The 26,172-nt window shown below is 37.7% G+C and overlaps 1 protein-coding gene across 5 annotated transcripts in view; it reads right to left on the bottom strand.

Moving 5' to 3' along the window:
• Positions 1–26,172, bottom strand: part of LOC103097496 (centromere protein J-like) — a 116,127-nt gene that overhangs the window by 3,156 nt on the left and 86,799 nt on the right. For all 5 annotated transcript variants that reach the window (XM_056819018.1, XM_056819017.1, XM_016429002.2 and 2 more), the window contains 3 exons: positions 23,459–23,560; positions 17,167–17,307; positions 6,845–6,929 (listed from right to left, as the gene is read on the bottom strand). In XM_056819018.1, the coding sequence (XP_056674996.1) occupies positions 6,845–6,929; positions 17,167–17,307; positions 23,459–23,560 (328 nt within the window). The remainder of the gene's footprint in view (positions 1–6,844; positions 6,930–17,166; positions 17,308–23,458; positions 23,561–26,172) is intronic.

The following is a 26,172-nucleotide window of genomic DNA, read 5'->3' as shown; positions in this document are numbered from 1 at the left end:
AGATGGGAAGTCCTAGGTTCAAATCTGAAATCAGACACTTCCCAGCTGTGTGACCCTGGGCAAGTCACTTGACCCTCATTGCCTAGCCCTTACCACTCTTCTGCCTTGGAGCCAATACAGAGTATTGACTCTAAGTGACTCTAAGATTAACGGTAAGAGTTTTAATTTAAATAAATAAATAAATAAATGAAATTTAAAAATGCTTGGGAAATTAGGATCATTCTTACAGTGATGCTATTTAACTAGCCAGGAATTCCTGCATATGATCTGTCTTAAATCTACAGTCTTTGTTGTTGTTTTTTAAGCATTCTTTTTTAAAGTTTTGAGTTCCACATTCTTTCCTTCCTTACAGCCCCCCTCCCTACCCATTAATCAGGTAAGCAATGTGATACCTATTATACATATGAAGTCATACAAAATATACTCAATCTATACTCTTTGGAGTTAAGTTACAACTCAAAAATCTCCAATCAATTCCCAGTGCCTATAAGACACAACCCAAATTTTCAAATCTGGCTTTCAAATTCCTCCAAAATACAGATCCAAATCATTTTTGTTTTTGGTCCCAATACCCATCCTACCTCTTCTTATCTCTATAGATAATTTTCTAGTACTTGAGGTCAGGGACAATTTCACATTTTGTATTTGTATCCCCAGCTCTTAACCCATTGCTTGGCAAAAGCATAAATGCTTTTTTCTTCATTCATTCATTCAAACCCCAGGTAAATACCAAATTCAAATTCAGAGGGAAAAAAAGGCAGGAATAAAATACATTCACCAAAAACCAATAAGCCTGCTTACAATTCCTATGGAGTAATTTGGTGATGATCTCACATCTGGACAAGCTAAGACTCAGACAGTTTAAAAGGTTCAGGGCCAAAAAGAAAAACCGGGTCTATAAAACACTTTTCCTTTTTAGAAGAACTCAATTAGCATGAATCAATCATCCTATGTGGCAGCTGTGAGCCAAGATCTAATCCTTCATTTTCAATGATCTGCTTAAGGTCACTGAGAGGAGTCAGTTGCCTTGGCTCTGATGGAAGCTGAGACGTTTCTCATGTCTTCATCTGAGGTTAGTGCTCCCAGCCCACCCCAGAGATGACATTCTGCCAGAGTTAAAATGCACATCACCACATTTCCTGAAAGGATAGGAAGCAGAAAGAAATGACAGGTAGGGTGGAGATGGAGAAAACAAGTTAATGGTTCTTGTTTTGAAGAGGACAATGAGAATGCCTTTATTCAGGCACTGTAAATGCCAGTGTCAGAAAAAATTTACATGAAAATTATTTACAATAAAGATGGACCTGAGCAGTATAAAGTTTAATGGCTAGGAAGGACTTAGCACAAAATCTGGGGCCAGAGTTTTTTCCAGATTCCTCACTAGCAATCTTATGCCAAAAACAAGTTAACATACATTTGGCCACCAATAGAAAATGGACCATTTTTTTGCATAGATAAATGAGCACCCAGGAAAGCAAAATGAGGATTTAATTGCAGGTTATAATTGCTGGAGGTTCAAACACAGACAAACCTGCTTAGGTTGAATCACTGAAATTCACAGGATGGATGTGTCATACAAAGAAAGAGTCTCTCTGTGTGGGCTTATCCAAGTCTTATTTTAATTATTTACTTCTAACACTTCAAGGATCTATATTTTTGTACCTAAAGAAGCTCCTTCAATAAAAAAGGTCACAATCCTATTATGGTCCTAAGATAGACTGTCTTGGCGAAAGATAAATAAATAAATGATCCATCATCCTGAAGCCAACTTGTCCAGTCTTATCTTGGCTGTTCTTCAGACAACAGATATGCAGTCCATGATGGAGCTTGTGTTTAAAATATTCCTGGTTTGATAGGACTTGCCAGAATTTGGATCCCACTGACAAAGCCCTCAAGATCCCCTGGAGTAACCTTTATATCATCAGAATAGGATTTTTGTGAGGGAGAAAAGTCTTTATTTAATTTTAAATTTTCTCTCTTGAAGAATGAGATGACCCAAGCCAATAAAGCTCAGATGAGTAAGGAATAACCAAAGCATGAAGCATATGGCATATGGCAAATCGAAAATTCTATCTCCAATGTCTGATTGGGAAGGAAGGAGACATGCTGGAGCAAACATTACAGAATTTACACGTTCAATGAGTGTTAATGTAGAGTTGGAAGGGGCCTGAGGGGCTACCCAGTCCTACTTGTCCTTAAACAGGAATCCCAGGAAGGCCCTGGCAAATATTTATTATCTCTGTAGTTGTGCCTAGTGTTAGGAAGACCTGAGTTCAAACACAGTCTCAGACATTTATGAAATGTGTGACCCTGGGCAAATCATCCAACTTCTATTTCCTTATCTCTAAAGTGGAGATAATAATATTTACCACCAAGGGTTGTTGTGAGGATAAAATATGACAGTACAGACACATTTAAAATGTTAACTATTATTTTGATCATGATTATTACTTAAAGACCTCCTAAGATAAGGATTTAGCCCTTTGTGTCACAATGATCAGCCATTCTGAATAAGACCACATAACTGTCAACCTTTCCTGTCTCCAACTGGAAGGACAGCTCACTCTTTCTTAGAGTTAACAATCATGTTTTGGTTTCCTTTTGGGTAGAACAACTTGCTTATACCAAATCCCAAGATGTTATTCCTTGTTCTTTTGTCTAGATTCTCTTCTCTCCCTGTTCTAGGTCTCCATTCTCCAACCAGTGGATATCTAATTTAGACCATTACCTAAGTGTATGTACCCTCCTCTAGAAAGTAGAACTCTGGACAGTGAATGATTGTAGTTAACCTTGTAGAATTCCATACTTTGCCTGTTTCCTAGGTCCAATCTAATCTTTTGTCAGACCTTGCCTTGGCTTTTTCCCCCTGTGGATTTGTATTACATTAATGTTTTCCTTACCAACTGACCACAATCCTGATCTTTCCCTTGAGCACTATACTGTTAGTCATACAAAATGCCCTGGTCTACCCTCATAGGCAGCTAATATGGTGGAACAAGTACTGGCCTTAAAATCAGAAAAACTGACTTCAAAGGAATCACACCAGAAATCCCCAAACTACCATGCAGTTGCCATTGCCTAAAACTTTCCTGGAATTCCCTCTTTAGAATTGCCTTCAGAGTCTGCCACAAGTATTTTCTTTCAGAAAATCTCTGTGAGGGCAACTCTTTAGGGTATCTGGTCTTTGGGAAATAGCCAAAGGCATTTGTCATTGCTTAGAAAAGAAAGCAAGGTGGGAGGTATAATATGGTTTGGGGCAGTATAATCAAACTGTGACTGTATAGTAATGGGAATGATTTTGCAGAGTCTCTAGAGATTACTCTACTCTCCAAACTGGAGCTGCAAGAATATTTTCGTTAATGTCAATATCATTGGAATAAGTGTAGACTCCAAAAGTGATGAATTAAAAGGTTGAACCTTTATTTGAATGTCTAAGTTTTGTTCTGTGAGGAAAATCAACTTTATTTCCATGAAGTCCATAATTGAAGAAAGGGGAAATTAGAGATTCACTTGACTCATATCAAAGAAATCTAGGACTATAATCTTTATTCTAATTTGTACCATCACCATCATCCTTATTAGCATTTATAGAGCATTTTAAGGCTTGTAGAGTAGGTTTAGAAACTTTATCTCATTTGATCCTCACAACAAGTTTGAAGATTTTGTTGTTGTTCAGTTCTTTCAGTCATGTTTGATTCCTCAGGACCCCATTTGGGATTTTCTTGTCAAAGATACTGGAGTGGTTTGCCATTTCCTTCTCCAGCTCATTTTACCAAGGAAGAAACTGAGGCAAACAGGATTAAGTGACTTGTTCAGGGTCATACAATAGTAATTATCTGAGGCTAGACTTGAACTCAAGTCTTCCTGCCTCCAGCCCAAGGCCTTTCTCCACTGTTCCTTCAATATAGAAACTACAAGGGATAATTGTGGCTGATGGTGAGTTGATCAAATATATTTTATTCACTCACTACATCTGATGACAAAAATACATTTTCTCTTATGATAGCTTTAGTGCTATAGTATTAGTCAATTTTTTTTCTTTTTTACTATATAGTATAGCTAACTAATTAGAGAGAGCATAAGATTCCATTTCTTTGCTGTGTTGGAATACAGTTCCTAGCATTTAAACCAGACAACCAGAAAAACTTTTAATGCCACTAATAATAAGTACCATTATTATTAAGGCTGACTTTTATGTAGCATTTTAAGACAGACAAGGCACTTTCTGTAAGTTATTGCACTGGATCCTGTGAATGTAGCTCTACAGCTGACTTTAACTTCCTTTCACAGATGAAAGAGTGACAAATAGCAGCAGTACAATACATCATTTTTAAATAAGAATAGGAACACAGGAAGAAATGGGCTTAGGACCTTACAATGTCCCAAAAGCAAGAGGTGAGTTATTCCTGAAGAAAATACTGCTGAAAATGGGCATGGATCCTGCCTCTTGAATTTCCAATTTCTGAATAAATGGGAGCATGGCCCAGGGAGAGGAGGCAAACACTGTGGCTGCATATATAAGTGCTATCTCACTCTGCATTGCAGTGAGCTTTCCATAGACTTATTTAGCCCCAGAAGAAATAAATGGCTTTTTTCACTGTGGGCACTATATCTAGAACCAAGCAGATTTTTTTTTAAACATCAAAACAAGTATGAGATTATGTCCTCATTAGATCCAATAGAATAGAAGAATAGATACAAGGGAAAAGGAATTATTAGAGATATAAAATGTATTGTTTTTTATATAAACAGTGTTTTAAAAAAGTTCTTAAACCAAATAAAGAGATGCAAAAGTACGAGTGGATGACTGATTAGTGATTATAATGAACTTCAGGAAACCACTGAAACCTTCTGTGCCTAGGCAGTTGTATATAGCACAGTGGATAGAGCTCTGGCCCTTGAGTCAAGCAGACCTAAGGTAAAATTCCACCTCAGATTCTAGTTGGATGACCTTGAAAAGGTCACTTGATCTCTGCCTCAGTTTCCTCAACTGTAAAATGGGCATAGTAATGCCATTTATCTCCAGGATTGTTGTGAGTGTCAAATAAGATAATAATTGTAACTGCCAGGCATACAGGAGGCACTTAATACATGCTTGATCCCTTCCTTTTCCCTTCTTCTAGTCCCCTCTATGCCTCACTTTCTTTTCTCTTCTCTAAAATGAAAGGGTTCACCCCAATAATCTCTGGCCCCTTAGAGTTCTATATCTATGATCCTATGAAACAAATCAGTGTCAAGATGGAAGAGCTATGCATTGGCACCATTAGAATGGTGGAGGGACTTAGCAATACACAATGGATCTCACATTAGACCAATAAAATGTTTGATTTCAAGAATTCTATTAAATGAGAGAATGTTCTAGCCAAACCCCCAAGAAAAAAACACTTGGAGGGTGAAAGAGAGAGGGAAGAGAATTCCAGCCTTGCCTATTACATTGGTGGACTTTGGACAATGGATTTGGACTTTTCATTATACTTCCTAAGCTTGATCCCTATGCCCTGGACTCCATACATACTGATATTAGAGGGCACTATTATCTTTTTTTGGTGGAGGGGAGGGAAAGATTTTTTTGTAACAGTCATCCTTATTATACCCCTTCAGTGAATCCCCTTTTTCTAAGAGGTAAGTAATTCTGGCCAGATAACTGCTATCAAATAATAGCCACAAGGTAGCAACTAGATAGCTGAGTGGATAAAGGAAGACTTGTCTTCCTGAATTCAAATCCAGCCTCAGATATTTACTAGCTATGTGATCCTGAGTAAGTCTTAATCTTGTTTGCCTCAGTTCCTCATCTGTAAAATGAGCTAGAAAAGGAAATGGCAAACCACTTTAGTATCTTTGCTTTGTGATCCTGAACAAGCCTCAGTTTCTTCATCTATAGAATGAGCTGGAGAAGAAAATGGCAAACCACTCCAGTATCTTTGCCAAGGAAACTCAGAATGGGGTCATAAAGAGTCAGACATGTCTGAAAATTATTGAACAACAACAATAATAATCATAAGGGAGGAAACACACTCCTGGGAGCTTATGAGCCTTTCTGAGAAAACCATAACCTCTATCCCCTTGCAGGTACCCCTAGAACTCTGAGTAGAGAAGTAGCAACCTTGTTCTGGGAGTTGGCCAGATGGCTAGTGCAAGGGAGTTTTGGAAGAGTAAGCCCCAGGGCCTGCGATACAGATGGCTTTGAATTTATAGGAGGTTAAAAAAAGATGGCTTTAAAGGTCATCATCACTGCAGAGGAACAGCAAATTACATCATTTGCAAATGCTGGCACTAGGCACCATTCCTCTGGTACCTTTCGCATATGATACATCTAAATTGGCTCCATTCTGGAAGAGCCCAGGTTCTGTGCTGCATGAGAGATGATGGATGCCATGATGATACTATCTCCTCAAGTACCTCTGCTGCAACACTCATCTATCTCTACACCTTGAAAGTAAAACAGAGGACTAAGTAGTCACTTAAGGAATTTGAAGTCAATTAGAATAACTGAGGCTCTTAAACTTAATTATCCCCTCAATTATCTCTGTTGATAAAGGTCAGACTTATTTGCATCATTAAAGATTTGTAGACCTGGTCTAGATAGTCTCTAAATGCCATCCACCATATGCCCAGCCAGCCCCATCATGTCCACATATACTATTCCTATAGTTTTCATCAGCTGTTTTTTTTGGCAAGTTAATTTTTTCCCCATTACAAGAAAACAAATGGCAACCCCCCCTTCTGTAAACATTCTATAAGGGATATTTTCAGGATTAGCCAATGGAGAAAAGAACCTAAGAAAAATTATGTTAATAAAATAACCCCAACCCCCAAAGATCAGCTGTATGGTGCTAGCACTTACCAATCTGCTTATTCGGAAATTGAATCACTTCCAGGCCACTGGGATAAGTGGTATGAATTGTCTGGGTATCTGCATAATAATAAAGCTGAAAGTACAACACATAATGTTACAGGAAGGATTTGGGAGCTTTTACTTTAAATCTGGGTTTCCTTCATTCAAAGGGACAAATACCCTCCCTGCAGTTGCCTATTAATAACCACCATGAAGGCAAACAGACCTAAAGAGAGGAAGCAGCATCCTATTATAAACTGCAAGTCATAAGATTTGAATGCTGGTCCTGGCTCCTCCAGTAACTAGTGAGGTGACCATGGACATGTTGCTTCAGCTTTCTAGGTCCTGATTTCCTCACCAGTAACCCCATGGCAAGTTGCTTAACCCTGTGCACCTCAGTTTCTCATTTGTAAAATAAGCTGGAGAAGGAAGTGGCAAATCATTCCAATATCTTTGCCAAGAAAACCCCAAACAGGACCATGAAAAGTTAGACATGATTAAAAAACAATTGTCTATCAAAATTTGAAGATGGGACTGGGTGATGTCTCAGCTCACTTGGTGGATAGAAAAGTGGACATGGAGCTCAGAAAGTCATGAACTTAATCCTGCCACTGATGATTATGAGCTATTTGATCCTGCCCAAGTGATGTGAGCTCCATCAGCCTCAGTTTCCTTATCTGTAAGATGAATAGAGTGGACTCAGTGTCTTCCAAGGTCCCTTCAAGCTCTCCAGAATCTGCACACCTCTAGGGTTTGACAGCCACTCCCTAGAGATGAGCATGAGAAGAAAGGAACCTCCAAATCAGGTACTTGAGTGAATAGCACAGATCTTTCCAGTCAAATTAATGAAGCTCCAGAAATTCACAGATCATGGATATGCAAACAGGAGACCACCATAAATATGCTTATCTAGAAGTGTGTATAGTGGGGGAGAGGTTCATATATTTGCTTCTTTCTTCAGGGTAATAAAGATTTTTCCCTCCTTTTTAAATGTTTTTTTTTTTTTTAAATATCTCCAGGGTCACTGATATACCAAGAAGGATCTGTGATTTCATTAGCCCACTTTTATACAGTTAGCAAATGTCTGAAATGGAAATTAAACTTAAGTCTTTCTGACTCCAAACTCGATACTACAGCCAACTTAATTTAGTCCTTTGTTAGTTTACTTTAATAGAAAAAATTATTAACATTCCATTGCTCTTCTTTTAAAATTAATAATGCAGCCGCAGACACTTCCTAGCTGTGTGAACCTGGGCAAGTCACTTAACCCCCATTGCCTAGCCCTTACCATTCTTGTGTCTTGGAAGTAATACACAGTATTGGTTCCAAGATGGAAGGTAAGGATTTAGAAAAAAATTAAGAATATAGGACAAGTAGAGAGAGAACATGAATCAAAAAATGTCAGAAAAACTATTATTAAAAGTTGTATTGATGTGTAATCTGGACATTTTAAAAAAAGTATTATTAAGAATGCAGAAAAGATATTTTTATTTTGTTGTCCAGTTGTTATCCAATTTATCATGACCCCATGGACCATAATATGCCAGGCCCTTCTATCCTTCATCATCTTTCAAAGTCTATAAATTCTTGTTCATTGTTTCCATGATGCTAATTATCCATCTCATCTTCTGCTGTCCCCTTCTACATTTGCTTTCAATCTTTCCCAACATTAGAGTCTTTTCCAATGAATCCTGTCTCCTCATTTTGTTGTCTAAGTATTTAACCTTCAGCATCACATGCTATCAAACAAATGCATCAAATAAAAATTGTTTCCTCTATAATCAATGCATTGTAAGAAGCAACATTTCGGAGTGTAAATAAGGCAGCAGGTCTTGTAGTCCAAAAGACTCCCATTGAAGCCCTACCTCTTACGCTTACTGATTGTGTGATCCTCAGTATTTCTGTTAGCCATAGCATCCTAGGCAACTTGCTGACATTAATTAATTGCTGAAGAGGCACTAGTTTGCTTTGGAAGAAGAAGTTACTTAAAGAATTTTCCTACAACAATGAACTGGCAAGTTTGGTCATTTGCACCCAAGAAAGATGGAAGAATAAGAAAAGAAAGAAAAAGAAAGGGAAAGGGAAAAGAGAAGTGGGTTATCCTTTGTCAAAACTCTGAAGGGAAATCTACCTTATTCCCTTTTACTTTGTAGGAGTGAAAGGGAAATACTAAATTTTTGAAATTTTGTTAATGTTGCTAGAATTGATTAGGGGGGAAATGAATTTTAATTTTATTTTTAATTTTATCTTCCTTATTTTAGATTAAATTCTAAAATTATTTTTAAAAATCAGAAAATTTTATTTTCATGTCACAATGAGAAAGAATCGACCTTCCTTGAGTTTCTTGAAGCATTAATTCAACTGAGACAGTAGATAGAGCTCTTTCCAGTTTTCTCTAGTTCTATCTAAGTCAGTAAATTCTGAGTTTGAATCTGGCCTCAGATACTTACTGTCTTTGGGCATTGAGTCAGTTGACTTCTGTTTACCTCCATTTTCCCAGTCATAAAAGGGGATAATAATACTTGCCAGTTATGTACTTAATAAGTGTTTATTAAGTTAAACTTGCCTCTCTCAGGGTTTTTGAAAGGATCAAATGAGACAATAGTTTTAAGGGTTTACTACTGTATCTGGCACTTGTTATTGTTATCATTTAATAATTTTCAGTGATAGCCAACTCTTTGTGACCCCATTTGAGGTTTTCTTAGCAAAGATACTGGAGGGGTTTGTCATTTCCTTTTCCAGCTCATTTTATAGATAAGGACATTGAGGCAAATAGGGTTAAGTGACTTGCCCAGGGTCAAAGAGTTTTAATAAGTGTCTAAGGCCAGATTTGAACTCACCAAGATGAGTCTTCCTGACTCTAGGTTTGGTACTCCATCCATTGTGCCACCTAGAGTTGTCTGCTGGCACAGAGTAGGCTCTATATAAATGCTTATTCCCTTTCATTCCTCCCCCACCCCTTTGACTTTTCCATTATGTGGTCATATTTTGTCTTTCTAAAGATTTTTATAACTGCATTTGGTTTTCATAACCATATGGTATGGTCATGTGGTGATGACCTCTTGCTGAATACTCAGGTTAAAAGACATGGACAAAATCACATAGAGAACAAGTAGCAAAGAGCTAAGACTCAGAAACAGGTCTTCTGGTTACATTCATTACTCTTGGTTGTATTCTCATCTACAAGGAAAAGACTTGAGCTATAAATTGTAGCCTAGATTTTCCCTATGGGGTGGAAATTCTCTATTGGGATAAACATGAAATCATCTATCGATGGATTCAATATGCAGAATGACACACGTATTTGTGAACATAGAGAATGTGAAAATTGTTTTTCCTTGGGTAGCAACTAAATGATATTGAATGGCTAGATAATTCTTTTTAAGGATTTTTATCTTTTAGAATGGGGGTGGTGGTGAGAGGAAAGAAATGAAGGCTACTTGAAAAACAAACTAAAATGAAAAAATATATATGCATGTATGTATATATATATATATGTAATATCTACAGTCATGAATGTACTCTTAAATACCAACATTAGAGCTATCTGACAGAGAGTAAGCCATAGCCTCTATTTTTGGGACAACATTCTTTTAAAAGTTACTATAGGTCTTCCTGATTTCTTCTTCATTATTGAGGGGAGAGACACAGAGAGAGACAGACAGACAGACAGACAGACAGACAGACAGAGACAGAGACAGAGACAGAGACAGTGACACAGAGACACAGAGACACAGGGAAAGAAAGGGGGGGGGGCGGGGGGAGAGGGAGAGAGAAAGACAGACAGAGACTGAGAGAACTAGGAAGACCAAGGTCATAAAAATAGTTCTAGTTCAAATGCCCTGTATTCCATATTTCCATAGTGGGTTATTGTGTTTTTTTTTTTCACACAATCAACATCCCTTGATAAAATCTGATCAAAGGCAAGGAAAAAACAAGAAAAAGGAGTTGGATGCAAATCCTTTGTTCAGATCCATTAGTATGCTATTTTGTCATATATTTCACATATTTTCTGATTCCTTTTCTATTACTGAATCTTTTTTTAAATCGTGATTTCATCTGTCCCTTTATTTCAGCTATATTGTCATCTACAAGATTAAAAAGAAAAGATTTAAATCATTAAAGTATTCATTTGAAGGAAAAAAACTTCCACATCAGAAGTGCTGAATCTGAGACTGTCTCTACCTAATTAGAAAATGTCCTGGTAGTTTATAGGAACAGAAATGGACTAATCTTTATTTTCTTAACTCAAAATTAAATTCACACACAATCTTTTGATTTAAAAACAATTTTAAAAATTTACTTCTGAAACAGAGCTTGGAATTTTTTTAATCTTTCAATTTAATCCAGAAACTTGAAAAAAAAAATCAACATTAGTGGGCAGCAGGCCTAGAATCTGGAGGACCTGGGTTCAAATTTGACCTCAGACACTTCCTAGTTGTGTGACCTTGAGCAAATCACTTAACCCCTGTATTTTAATTTAAAATCTAAGAATTTTTGAATTTTGAACTTTTTGTTTGAGATTGTATTTTTATAAAAATCCAAGAATTTTTATTTTTTGTTTAAGATTGTACTTTTATAAAAATTCAAGATTTTGATTTTGTTTGAGAAAAGATCTTCAAGAAAGAAGCTTGAAATGTTTATATCCAGAGAATGAACTGTTGCAGAAAGATGCCGGAAAACCTACACTTCATCAAGAAGATCAAGAATGAACTTTGTATATGATTGATTGAACTGAACTTTGATTGAACATTTATTGTAAATGTACACATTTATGCCAAAAGGGACTGCCCCTAATTTGGCTTTCTGTCACTGCACCTAGCAAAACATTGGTTTTGCTTTCTTTTCTTTACTATTCCTCTCTCACTATTCTAATTCCTCTTAGAAATTTGAATATTGTATATATCTATAGTTAGAAGTGCATTTAGGATTACAAATTGATTATGTTAAATGATCAATGGGGAGACTAGTCTCCCAATGATCATCAGGGGGGATTGTAAATCTTGAAATCTCTCAGACTTGTGAATGTTAAAAATTTCCCCATCAGGGAATTCTTAATTGGAACAAATTCCCTATTGAGAAACATTTCCCATTTTGATGTGAGAACTCGCCAGGATCAGAAATGGGAGGACCTCTACTCCACCTGTACTTAAGACTGCTTTAGGGGAGAAAACTCATTGCTAAACAAAGAAAGTACTTGGATCCATGCTTATGGTGGGGTAAGGAGTTCTTTGAGCCAGGCCTGTTTTTAGAATTGATACAATTAGATACTAGGTACCTAAAAGGGTCGGGCAAGTTTTCTCTTGATGAGATTAGTTGACTCAGCTGTGTTTTCTCTCGTTCAGACTTACTGAGGATCTTGGTCGACACAGCAGCATTTTTTCTGATTCAGACTTACTGAGGAGATTTGTCGACTTAGCAGGAATTCAGATGGGCAGTCCTTTGGAAAGCGTCTACAGTGATTGGTAGATGTAGGGACTTATGGGAGGTGACATGAGAGAAAAACCCCTATATAAGAAAAAGAAGAATCTCTTGAGGAGATATCCTTTTGGAGAATTCCTTTTGGAGAATCTCTGATGAGGACCGCTTGGGAAGAATCTCTTGAGAGAGGCTCTGGAGAAGGGAAGCTCTTGGAAGACAATCTCTAAGGAGGTCTCCCTGGAGCTCCTCTAAGGGGACTCTGTCCCTCTGGAGGCTCTGGAGAGAGGCCCTTTGGAACAGTCTCCGGCGGGAAGCCTCTCTGGTGAAGTCAGCTAAGATGGAGCTGGCCTGATTTCACTAGAATCCTTGTTTAGTCAGACCTTGTGGTGAGTGTTAAAAAACTGACTGATTTCTCTCTTAAGACTCAGGTCTAGGCCATATTGGCTTGAGGCCCTTCATACTTATTCCTTTATTACTCTCTCTCTCTTTCTTTGATTACTCATTGTGTTGTTAATTAAAATCTCTATAAAATCCAATTGATTTGGGTATTTGAATAATTGGGAATATTTCCCTGGCGGCCACCTTATATTTGATTTAAAAACCAAGACACTGTAGTGAAACATATTTTCTGCGGTCAAATTTACTCACCCTCTCTTATATCTATCACAATTTATATCTTTCACCATTTTAACTCACTACAGTTTAAGACCTCAACCATTTTAAATCTCACACCCCTTTGTCTAGCCCTTATTTTCTGTCATAATTGATATTCAAACAGAAGGTAGAAAAAAAATTTTTAAAGAACTGATACTAAAGCAGAAGGTGAGAAGTGTTTTTGGTTTGTTTGTTTGTTTTTCTTAAGTGATACTAAGACAGAAGATGAAGAGTTTTTTGGTTGGTTTTTTTTAAGTGATACTAAGACAGAGGGTAAGCATTTTGAAAAAAAAACAGTGAGGTCAGAGAGAGGAGAAAGTGGAGGTAAGACTTCTTTCGGGACATTTCTATTTCAACAAAAAATGTGCTTTGTTTTTGGAAACTTAAAAATTTTTTATAGCTCTGTGAGTTCCCACTTGGGTAGATGAGTGAGTGAGTGAGTATGTGTGTGTGTGTGTGTGTGTGTGTGTGTGTGTGTGTGTGTGTGTATGTGTGTTTGAGGAAGAGTAGTAAGGTTTATTGGCCTATGACTTCATCAAATTCATGCTAACTCTCTCCAGTGATGTGGACCAGCAACACCTAGTCTTGGACAAAGACTGACTGGGAGCAGAGAAGTTGTCATTCACACTTGTCCACATTTCACATAGTTATTTTGTCAGAGGCAGGACTTGAATTCAAGTTTTTTTCTAACTCCAACTCTGAGTACCCCTTCCCTCTGCCTCCCTAATGCAATGAGATCTGTATTATTTTCTTGAATGCTTCAGGTAGAAGAATATGATTCTTCTCCCACCAACATTACATTCCAGTTTCCTTGACTTTACCTAAAACCCAGTGAGATATAGGGTAAAGAGCACTGATTTTAGTATCAGAAGGTCTTGATTTGAGTCCTGGTTCTCCTATTGTGTGACTTTAGTCTTTTTTCTCTATGTCTCAGTCTTCTCAACTAAAAAAATGGAGATAATAATACCTGGAGTGCCTACATCACAAGGTTGTTGTGAGAATCAATTGAAATACAATGTCTAGGGAAGCTAGGTGGCTGAAGGAATGAACAAAATGCCAGATCTGGAGTTGGGAAGACTCAAATTCAAACCTAGCCTCAGACACATACAAGCTGTGTGACCCTGGGTAAATCACTTAACTGTTTTCTGCCTCAGTTTCCTCAGCTGTAAAATGAGAATAATAATTGTACCCACCTTCCAGAGTTGTGAGGATAAAATAAGATATTTTAATATAATTTTCCCAACTATATGTAAAAATTATTATCATTTTTTCCAAAATTTTAAGTTTTAAATTTTCTTCCTTCCTTCTCCTTCCACATCTCTGAGTCTATAAATAATTTGATCTATGTCATACATGTGTGACCATGCAAAACATATGTTCATATTGGTCAAATTGTGGAAGAAGACATATATCAGAAAATGAAAAAATTCATGAAGAAAATAAAGTAAAAAATGGAATGCTCTGATCTACATTCAGACTCCAATGAGATATTTGTAAAGATTTTGTAAACCTTAAAGTACTATATAAATTGCTAGCTATTATAATTAACATTATAATTAATCATAGGTAGTTAGGTGGCACAGTGGATAGAGCACCAGGATTGGAGTCAGCAATATCTGAGTTCAAATCCAAACTACTGAAACTTACTAGCTGTGTGACTCTAGGTAAGTCACTTAACCTTTTTTTTGGTCTCAGTTTCCTCATCTGTCATATGAACTGGAGAAGGAAATGGCGAAATCACTACAGTGTCTTTGCCAAGAAAATCCCCAATGGAACCATAAAGAGTCAAACATGACTGAAGCAACTGAACAATAATTAATATTAATGGAAGGTCAGCTAGGTGGTTCAATGGCTAGAGAGTCAGACCTGGAGATGGGAGATCCTGAGTTTAAATCTGGCCTCAGACACTTCCTGTATAACCTGGGGCAAGACATTTAGCCCCAGTTGACTAACCCTCACCATTCTTCTGCCTTAGAACCTTAGAAGTATTGATTCTAAGATTGAAGGAAATCTGGAGATTAAAAGTGCTTTATTAAAATATATCGTTTTACCTCTTATCACCTGTCAGGTTGATTATTACTAAGCTCTACAGAGATCTCTCTCAATATATAGCTCATCTCCATCATTCCAACTTTCCCAGTTCATAAAAAATAGTATGTACTGTCCAAAATTGCCATAGTGGGAAATCCTCTCAGTTCACAAAGGGAAGAAGGATAGAGAAAAACTAACTTGCTACTTTATTTATAGAGCTGAATTATTAAAATCTTGACCTTAACTGGTATTTGCCATCAAGTTCTACAGACTTGATTCTTGAGTGAGTAGCTATTGATTAGAATTTAGTGAGCATACAAAGAATAAAAGAGAAATCCCTAGGACAATAAGAAAAAAGAAATATAAATGTCTATCAGCTCGTCCCGATTCACAAACCAAATACAAATTAAATACAGTTCAACCAGCCTGTGAGCACCAGTTGGGGTAGAGAGAAATGATGGTTCTTTTCCCTATTTTAAGCCATTGCCAATAGGATTCTAATTGCATAGTAATTAGCTAACACCTGCGTGGGGATTGAAGCGATCATTGTGGAGATAAAAAGTAAATCGTTCAAATTTGAATGTCTAACAAAGGTGGTTTATGCCTGTTCCCATATGATGAAACGTGCTGTAAAATGTGAAAGAGAAGCCATTAACACTAAATAGTCTTGCCACGATGTCCCCCATAGCTCCTTCTTTGGTCATTTCCAGTTTTTCCTTGGCTAGGGATAATGAGTGCCTTCAACCAATGGAAAGATTTCCTCTTTAAAAGATGTCCAAATGAAGAGGATATGATGAAACCATCACATCAAATAGGCAAAAGGCAGCAACAAAGTAAAAAAATCCACCATGGCAGTTTCAAGGTGGCAGGGGCAACAGCTGTTGTTTATTATGAAAGGGATATTAGAGATGATTTCATTGTCCAGCCCCTTCATTTTACAGATAAAGCAGCTGAGGTACAGAGAGAAAGGAAATGACTTGCCCAAGGTCACATAATAATTTAGTAAGAAAGCCAGAACAAGAGCCAAGGCTTCCTAGGAACCAGTCTTGTATACTGTACCACTTAAGGATGGCTGAAATTTAAGAATAACTCCGAAGACTAAGTAAGTTTTTGTATCATTTGATACATGTGGTCCTTCTATTAAAAGGGAAACTAGGGGCAGGCACCTTGGTAGCATATAGTGGATAAAGCACCACAACTGGTGTCAGGAGGATGTGGATTTGAATCTGATGTCAGACACTTCCTCACTGTGTGACTCTGAGCAAGTCGCTTAACCCTGTTCACCTAGCCTTTGCCACTCTTCTGTCTTAGAACTGATGATAGTAAGAAAGAAAGTTTATATGTGTATATGTGCATATGATTACAAAAATGAATAATATGGAAATGTTTTGAGTGATAACACACGTATACCCCAGTAGAGTTGCTTGTTAACTCCAGGAAGGGGCTGGGAAGAGGAGAGGGTAACTTTGGAAAATGTATATGTAAATGTGTTATTGGAATAAAATAAAGATAATTTTTTAATGAAAGAAGGTTTTTAAAAAAGGTTAACTATGGCAGAGGTTTCTCCATAGGATAAATTCTTTAATTCATCTACAGGAAAAATTAAAGGATGATTTTTAAGCTCTCCCTGAAATGAAATAACATGCATAGCTTCATGTCCACTCGTCTTTCTTCCTAAAAGTCCCCTACATTCTCCTGTTCTGTGGCATAAATGAAAAACTAAACAGAGCACAGATTTCAGAGACAATCAAGATGATAATTTAATGCTATGTATGTACATGTTTTACATGCTTATCTCATTTGATCCTTCTCATAACCTAGTGAGATGTAGTAAGAGTAAATTTTAATGCCTTCAATATACAAAAAGAAATTGGAACTCACAATGGCAACCTGCCTAAGATGGCAAAGGGAGTGAGTAGTAGTAAGGTTACAAATAGCTCCTCTGCCTCCAAATTCAGAGTGCAACACCATGCCTTTCTATATTCTTGCATTAACCATTATCCCTCCCTACTGGAAAAAGAAAATCCAAGGAAGAGATCTGTTAAACAGCTGAATGATGGATCAAAGAGAAATGAAAAACAATCTCAGGGACAGGCACATTCTTACTAGAAGAAAATAGAAAGGAATACTCAAAAAGAGTTTGAAACCCAACTTAAGTGAGCAAAGAGTTGGATTATATAAAGGCATTTTTAAAAATTATTATTTCAAAGAAAACATTTACAAACCATTCTCTGATCTGGCATGAACTTCTGCACATCTCCATTTGAAAACGTAACAGTAGTTGTTTTTCGGTCAGCGCTGATCTCCTTCCAGGTGCCATTGGGAAAATCTACTGCTTTGCTTCCATCTGAAAATTTCCATTCCACCTTTGCAGAAAAAAGAAAAGGCAACATATGGAAACCAAGGCAGAAGGAAACTTTGGTGATTTGACTCTTCTCCATGCATTTATTTAATAAACATTTGCTGAGTGCCTACTGCCCACAGAGCACTGTCAGATTTAAATAACTATGAAATACACTACAGACATATTTGTCAAATTCATTAATTCAAATGTGTCATTAAATTGCCTGTTCTAGTTTATATGAAGCCGAGAAAATGTGTGACAATGCACTCACTTTTGGCGAATTGATTCAAACAATCCTTATTGAGCCCCCCACTCGGTGTTCAAGGCTTCATGTCAACCATTAGGGGTACAAAGATGAAAAACAATCTAGTTCCTTACCTAAAAGTGCTTATAGGGTATTAGAGTGGGAGTGTCGGGACAAGTAAGTAATTAAGTATGATGCAATGTAGAATGTGGTAAGAACAAGGAGAGATACAGACAATGTGTCATAAGAAAAGTGAAGTAGAGAGTTCATTATCCTTATGGGTGGAGATGGAGGATCAGGAAAAGCTTCATGGAAGAGGTGACTAAACTTTGAAAGAAGAAGCTTTCTTTTTTTTTTTAAACCCTTCCCTTCCATCTTGGAGTCAATACTGTGTACAGCTCTAAGGCAGAAGAGTGGTAAGGGCTAGGCAATGGGGGTTAAGTGACTTGCCCAGGGTCACACAGCTGGGAAGTGTCTGAGGCCAAATTTGAACCTAGGACCTCCCGTCTCTAGGCCTGGCTCTCAATCCACTGAGATACCCAGCTGTCCCCAAGAAGCTTTCAAAAGAAAGAAACTGGTGAAGAGCATATGGTGAGAACACGGAATGTGACATAGAGGAAATAACAGTAAATAAGGCAGGAAAAAAAAAAGGCTGAAGCCAGACAGTGAAAAATATTCAATGCCAGACTATTTGGGATCTTCCGTAATAGGGTTTATGAGCCAAGAAGTAGAATAGACAGTTGTAGGAATATTCTTTTTAGCATTTGTGGGAAAGATGGTTTAGAGAAATGAAAGATTATCGGAGGAAACCCCGTAAACAAGTTGGCAGTTTTGGTAGTTTAGGCAAAATAAAATTAAGATTTGAGCCAAAGGTGGTGGTAGTATAGGAAGCAGTTGGCTGTGCAATGGTTAGAGCCCCTGGCCTCAGACACTTACCCTCTGTGAACCTGGGTAAGTCACTTAAACTGCTTCAGTGTTCTCAAATGCAAAAGAGGGTTCATGCAAGCACCTACTTCCCAAGCTGAGAGGATGCACTGAGGTGATCCTTGTAAAGCATTTAGCACAGTGCCTGGTACCAAAGCAAGCACTGTATAAATGTGTGTGCCCTCCTCCTTCCTTTTCCCCTAGGATGTCTGAGTGGTGAGAAAGTAATGAATTCAAGAGCCATTGCCAAGGAGGAATCAAGGGAACTTGGGACTAGAGAGGGATAATCAAAGATAACTGAAGTTTCAAGCCCAAGTGACTAAGTAAATGAAGATACCATCAACAGAAAGGGAGGAGTTGGAAAAAGCCCAAGTTTTACAGCAAAAATGATGAGTTCCATTTTGGACCTTCTGACTTTAAGTTAAATATGAGGGTCTATACATATAACATGTATGACATATATATAAGCATGTATGAATATTGAGGATCTGTGATGTCTTCTTGTGACACAATATAATACATCTGGGGCTTCATTATCCTCGTTGCCTTTGGCTCAAAGAATTTAAACAATTCACCCAAGATCACAAAGCTAATAAGTATTAAAAATAGGATTTGAACACAGGTTTTCCTAGTCCCAAGTACATCATTACATTCATTATGCTACACTGTCAAATAGAGATATATAGATATATGTGAATGTTTGTTATATGTGTAGGTATTTGTATATACCCACATATACCTAATATCTCTTCGGGTGCTTGTGTGTGTATGTGTGTGTGTGTGTTTCAGGGATTTATTTGTCTGTTGTCGATGATCAACCTCACCAATATGGAGAGGTTCACCACCGGAGAGCACCATGTCTTGTCCAATTATTTCAATTGTCATTGACTCTCTCTGATCCCATTTGGGGTTTTCTTGGCAAAGGTTATCTATTTCCTTCTCCAGATCATTTGGCATATGAAGAAACTGAGGCAAACAGAATTAAGAGACCTGCCCAGGGTCACAGAGCCAGAGAGCCTCTGAGACTAGCTCTAAACTCAGGAAGATGAGCCTTCCCAACGCTAGACTCAGTGCTCTATCCATTGTTCCACCTAGCTGCCCCAGGTTGACTATAGGGTCATGATGAATTTTCTGGGCACAGAAACTCTTGCCAATACTCTATTGTTATAGTGGGTTGTGATTTATGTGACAGAGAAATGAGTGCCTACATTGACGACATCATGGGTCCTTGAAGTATTAAAGTATGTGTACATCAATGTGTATGTATATTTGTAAATACAGGTGTGTGCATGTATGTGCATTTGGGAGTCATCTAAATTCGCACTGACTACTGATATCATGAGAGCAGATAAGGTTGCAAAGGAAGAGAAAGTATGGAGAGGATAGAAGACAGAGCATTAAGGATATCCATGCCTTGTGGAAAAGAGAAGGAAAATGAGCCAGTGATGGATTTGGAAGAGCAATAAGGGGGTAAGCAGCTTTTCAGAGAGAGCGCCATGAAGGATAGGGCTAACAGTGTAAAATGTTTCAGCAAAATCAAGACAAATTAGGACTTAAACTTCCATAGACCTTAGTTTATCCATCTATAAACTAAGGAGGTTGGACTAGATGGCCCTCAAGGTGCTTTCCAGCTTTGAATCCTTTATCCAATGACTGAGAACCGCCTATTAGATTTGGAAATTGAGGACTGACTGATAACCTTGGAGAAAGGAGTTTATTTAGAGCAATGCCTATGGGAGCAGGGATGTGAGGTGTTAGTGAAAAAAGTAAAGACTGAGTAAATAAGGCCAGCATGACTTACTGGAATGAATCTGGTTTAAATATGATAAGCAGAAGAAATCTTGGGCAATAACTCAAGGGAGAACAAGTTCAAGTGCATGTTTCCCAAGAATATGGAAGTCTGTTTGCAGGAGGCAGTGAGGAATGAGTGAAGGAAGGAGAAAGGAAAGACAAGCAAGGGGAGGGAAGAAGGACAGAATGAGGGAAGAGAATGAAACAGAGGAAGGGATGAGAAGAGCAGAAGTGAGGAAAGGGAGAGAGAGACAGGGACACAGAGAGAGAGAGAGAGAGAGAGACAGAGACAGAATCAGAGACAGAGAGAATAATGGAGGGAGGTCCTGGAGGAAACCGATGTGATAGCAACAAGGGGACAAATTAGAATTGGCAAGAAGGGTGGGATGAGTTCAGACAGAGGTAGCTTTGGGCATGTGAAAGATGAAGTAAGAGGAGAGAATATGAAAGAAAGTCAATCAAAGACTGATTGAATGATTCAGTATGGTTTTAGCCCTCCAGAAATACTTTCAGCTTGGGAATCTGTCAGGATTTGAACTCAGGTCTTCCTAATTCCAAGATCAGCATTCTAGCTACTTCACAATCAGAAAGGAGAAATTAAAGATCCAGAATTTTAGAGCTGGGGCAATTTCAGATTAAACTAAGGGGATCAATAATCTTTGTGGGTCACAAAATGGAATCAAAATGAAAGTCATGGGAGAATGATAAACTTAGACATCAAGTTATTGGAAGGTCCACCAAAATTTTATTACCCTGAACATCTATTTTTTCTCTTTCATATTATTCTTTTGCTTCCAGGTCATTTTCAGTGACTCTTTTTTGGGTACAAAGTGAAACTAGCAATAATAAACGAACATAAACATTGCTCTGGGCTTTTAACTGCAGTTAAGATTACACTAAGAGTTTACCCAGGGCAATGGTCACAGAGTTTGACCCAGTAATCACAATAAATTCCCTCTTGTAGGATTTTATCTAATGGCATTGTTTATGTAAAGAAAACATTTAGATAGCAAATAAGAATATTATAATCAATGTACAAGTCCAAGTGACCCCAATTTTAGGAATATAATAGCAACTCACATTGATAAATTGTTTTGAAATCCCACAAAATGTTTTCTGCACAACAATTTGGAAGAAGTAGATAATATAAGTGCTATTACTCCCATCTGACATACGAGGAAACAGAGACTTGTGGAAGTTAAGTCCCTGCCTAACCAGAGTCAGACACACTCCATTAATAAGGGGCAGAGCTAGGATTTAGACTCTTGTCCACTGAGCCCCTCATTCTCGAGTTCATGGCAATTATGCTACACTGACCCATAATAACCAACTCCGAAGGGTGAGACGTGTTCATGGTAATTAAATTCCATTGTATCTAATGGGATACTCTGAGCTGCAATTTAGCCATTTAGAAGTTAATTCTGCTATAAATAGAGAAAATGCACAGGTATCCCCAAAACAAAAAAAGAATCCTCACCGATTGCTCTGAAAGTCAGCAGCCCATCATGGAACAAAGCTTGCCCACTTGCACCACCTTCTGGCCAACCCAATGGTTCCACAAATGGTCACATTGGACCCAAACCCTCCTTCCTCCCCTCTCCCTAACCCCCAACAACCCAAACAAAATGCCCCAAACTTTAAGCAACATTTACTTTAGTTCTGCTTTCGAGGAGCTGTTATTTAACTATCAGTATTCATCTCCATCAAAGGAACAGGCTCAAAAGCTAATGATTCTTAACAGGCATGAATAACTTCTCCCTTATTGCAGCATAAAAGAAGGGAGATGACCTATTTCTCAGATTCCCTAAAACAAGTAAACAACTTGGTTCATCTTCTATGGAAGATGGAGATGTACGGGTTGGGGGTGGGGGGGTAGGTGGAAGAGTGAAAGGAAATGGTCCAGGACTTGAAAGGCAGTGGCAAAGGAGGAGTCATGTTGGCAGTAAATAGTAGCAGGGAAAGAGAGAGGCAGAATGAGGTGACCCAGGGGAACTGGGTGGGGGAAGGGAGTAGGATTGGGAGATACTATGGAGGGAGTGAACTAGAGAAAGCTTAAGACCCCTAAGAGCAGGGCTTCTTTATCATTTTGGCAGTCTGGTGATATAAAAAGCCCCCCTCTATTCAAAAAATTTAAAGTATAAAATAAAGCACTAAAGATTAAAAAGAAAAATAATTATATTAAATTACAATTGCCACAATGTGTTATTTAAAAATAAGTTAATGAATTCCAAGGTAAAAACCTCGACTCTATAGGGAAGCTCAATAAAATAGAGAAAAGACTAGGTTCAGAGTTAGAGGATGCAGGTTCTAATTCCTGCTTCCGCCACTTAGTATTTTGGGACGTTGGGCAAATCATTTTTCCGCCATGGACCTCAGCTTCTATAAAATGAGAAGGAAGAAGGGGGGCAGGATTGGTATTTGACCTAATTCCCTTCCAAGGCTAGATCTATCCCGTGATATAAATTCAGTCATAAGGCTAATGATCAAGAATGTTGAAAGAATGAACACCAACTGGAGAATGTTAGCTACTCCTTTCCTCAGAGGGCAGATGTGAGAAAGCAGACTTATAGACCTTAGAGTGCTATCTATAGAAATGTGAGATATTATAATGCTGAGTCAGTTCCTTTACTCAAATCATCAGTGTGTGTGAAACAATAGAGATACCTCTGCTTCTGCTATATGAACTATCTCTTTACTAGGAGGAAAAAGTCAGAGACAGAACAAGAGAAGAGAGACACAGAGAATGGCAAGGAGAGAAGAGAGGAGAGAGAGACAGAGAGACAAAGACAGAGGCAGAGAGAGACAGAGATAGAGACAAAGAGAGACAGAGAGAGACAGAGGGAGGGAGAGTGGAAGGGAGGGAGAGAGAAAGAGAAGAGACAAATTCCAGCATCTAAGACTATCAAATTGGAGTGTATTTCAGGTACTGAAATTCTTTTCTAAATGATGAGAGGAGAATGTGGGTGGCATAGGGAGGAGAATTAGATCCAGGTAATATAGAATAAGATAAAGTCAAAAGGAAAAGAAAAATGTCTTCCTGTTGAAAAAGGGGACTGCTTAGTTTTTTGGTATACAACGGAAAGGCAGGCAGACAAACAATGATGCTAGGATCTTTTTTCTGCTGGAAGCCACTCTGAATTTCCTAACAGCCTGGATGGAGTAGAATGATGACACATACATGAAACAGATGTGGCACAGAGGCACAGTTCCTTACCTTGCCATCTGGGTGCTTTGTTTTTTTCAGAATATCTTCTCTTTTCTTATATTTTGTACACAGTAATCCTTTTCTGGATGTTGATGATTTAGAAGGACAATCCTACAGAAATATTAGAGTCATTTGCTATAGGATTGTGGGGCCTCTATGACAGTTATGATTATATAATGCAGCCAAACCCTCATTACCTTTTAATATTTTACAAGCATGTATCTCAACAAACACAAATTGTGGTAACAGAGACAAAAGTCATCGTAGGGGTTTTTTTACCCCTAGGGTAGGTATCGAAATTGAGTGGAAACTAATAATAATTTCTTAATTATCTATTTGTTATTAGTAATAATCATTATTAATTTATTGGAGAGCACCAAATATGGGCAGCTAGGTGGCACAATGAATAGAGTGATGGAATTGAAGTCAGGAAGATTCATCTTTCTGAGTTCAAATCTAGCCTGGACTATTTACTAGTTGTTTGACCTTGGGAAAGCCACTTAAACTTGTTTACCTCAGTTTCTTCATCTATAAAAAAAAAAGAGCTAGAGGAAGAAATGACAAACCATTCTAGTGAAGTGCCAAGAAAACCCCAAATGCAAGTCACAAAGAGTTGGATAGGACTGAAATGTCTGAACAAGAGAATAACAACATAAAAGAGTATCAGAAAGAGTGAACATCAATATCCTGAAGAAATGCATTAGCAGTGCTTTGGGTCAGATTTTAACTTTTTTTAAACAAGATTTTTAACTCTCTTATTTTCTCCTTTCTTTTACTCCTGAGCTGAATAGAATTACATGATAGTTAGCATATTCCACATGTAAAAGAATAATAATCTATAATTTTTCAGGAATCAGGATATCGGTCTGATTCATAAAGGACAAATAGGTAACTCATGAGACCTTGGAGGCTAATTCTTGAAGCCTTTGTTGAAATTAAAAATAAATTTAAACCAAAGAGAAAGAAAATTGTTACTGCTTGCTATTTGGTCAAAATGCCAAAGGGGAAAACAAAGACCAAGTTTTTCTTTTACATAATGTAATTAGAAAAGTAGAGATTTGTTTGCATTGCACCTCATCATATGCTCCCCTTGACATTATAAACATGTACAATAGGTCAAATCTTGAGATTTCAAAAGGATCCTTAAATTCTTTAATTTTGCTTCATCAGATCTAATTCTATACATATCTTGCTAACATTTTCATTTGTCCAAAGAGAAAACCAGTGACAAATTGACCTGCTACTTTGGATTTAATTTATGACCACTGAAGAACTCCTTGATGAAGCTGAAGTGAAAGTAACTGGTTGTTGGATTTTTTAAAAGAGTTTATGAAAGCTGAAGATGGAAATATTAGCCATATTTGGATATATACCCTAGACTTTAAGAATGCAAGTTCCCCAAACTTCAGTAAATTAATAATTAATTAGGACCTCCTGTCCTGAGATTCTAAAAGAGTAGATAGATCAAAAGGGTAACAAAAACTCTCAGAAATGAAATTTCAATGATGTGATTACAAATGATTCTCATAAGAAATAAAAGGGGACTACAACTGAAAAAGTGTACAGGAAGGACACAAGCATTTATTAAATGAAGAAATATGTGTCAGGCACCATGATAAACACTTTACAGATTTTTTTTATTCAATCCTTCCAACACCGCCTGAAAGATGGGTTGTAGTTATTCTTCCCATTTCATGAAACTGAGACAGAGAGAAGTTGAGTGACTTGTCCAGGGTCACACAGCTAGTAAATGTTTGAGGCTTGATTTGAACTCAGGTCTATCTGACTCCAGGGCTAGCATTATATCCACTTTAACAACTAATTTCTCCTTGCTATAATAATGGACAGAAGCTAATAAATGAAATTTATCCATTGTGGCATGTCTATCAAGATTTTGAAAGGGAATGGAAAAAAAGAATGGCTTTGGCCTTTCATATCTATGGAGGGACTTTGTTCACAAAAGGATGCTGAATAATAGCAGCTGCTTTCATATAGAGCTTTGCTCGGCTTATGGTAGCTTTGTGTATGTATATAACAATACCTACATAGCAGGTATTATGTCCATTTCTCTAATGAGAAAACTGAAGCTCAGAGCTTAATTGAGTTGCCCCAAAGCACACATTTTAAGTGTCAGAGGCAAGATTCAAAGGCAGATCTGCCTGTTGTTAAAGCCAGTTTCTTTTCTATTATACCATTCTCTGGTTCTACTTTAAATATAGACAAGGATAAACCAAGCAGAGAGGTTCTCCAGGAAGGATGTAAGAGTTAAATAGCCACAAGAGTTAGATATGTAAGAGGGTAAGGCATGGACAGACCAATCACCAACATGGAATAATTATGAAACAACAAACACCAAAGTGAACTGGCCAAGTCAGGATCAGCAGACAGTTCATCCAGCTTGCCACAGTCTACTTTCTCAGAGGATTTAGGTCTGCCATGGCTCTGATCACCACCCAGGTCCTCTGACCTTGATAGCCATCAGGGCCATGAAGCTAGAAGGACCCTCAGAGGGCATCTAGTACAAAATCCTTATTTTATAGTGAAAGAAACAAATGTCCCCAAGGCTGGAGAGCAAGGAGCAGAGTCAGAGTACAAACCCATGCCCTCTGATGGCAAATTCCTCTTTCTTTCCACTTCCTTTCCACTGTACTGAGTGAACAGTTATAGGGCTACCACCTCCAAGATTTGCATGGCTAAGAATTTTGTCAGAAAGGCAAAAAGGC

Source organism: Monodelphis domestica, chromosome 2, assembly GCF_027887165.1.
Source record: "Monodelphis domestica isolate mMonDom1 chromosome 2, mMonDom1.pri, whole genome shotgun sequence".
Classification (NCBI taxonomy): domain Eukaryota; kingdom Metazoa; phylum Chordata; class Mammalia; order Didelphimorphia; family Didelphidae; genus Monodelphis; species Monodelphis domestica.
This window is presented reverse-complemented; position numbering and strand designations above follow the sequence as displayed.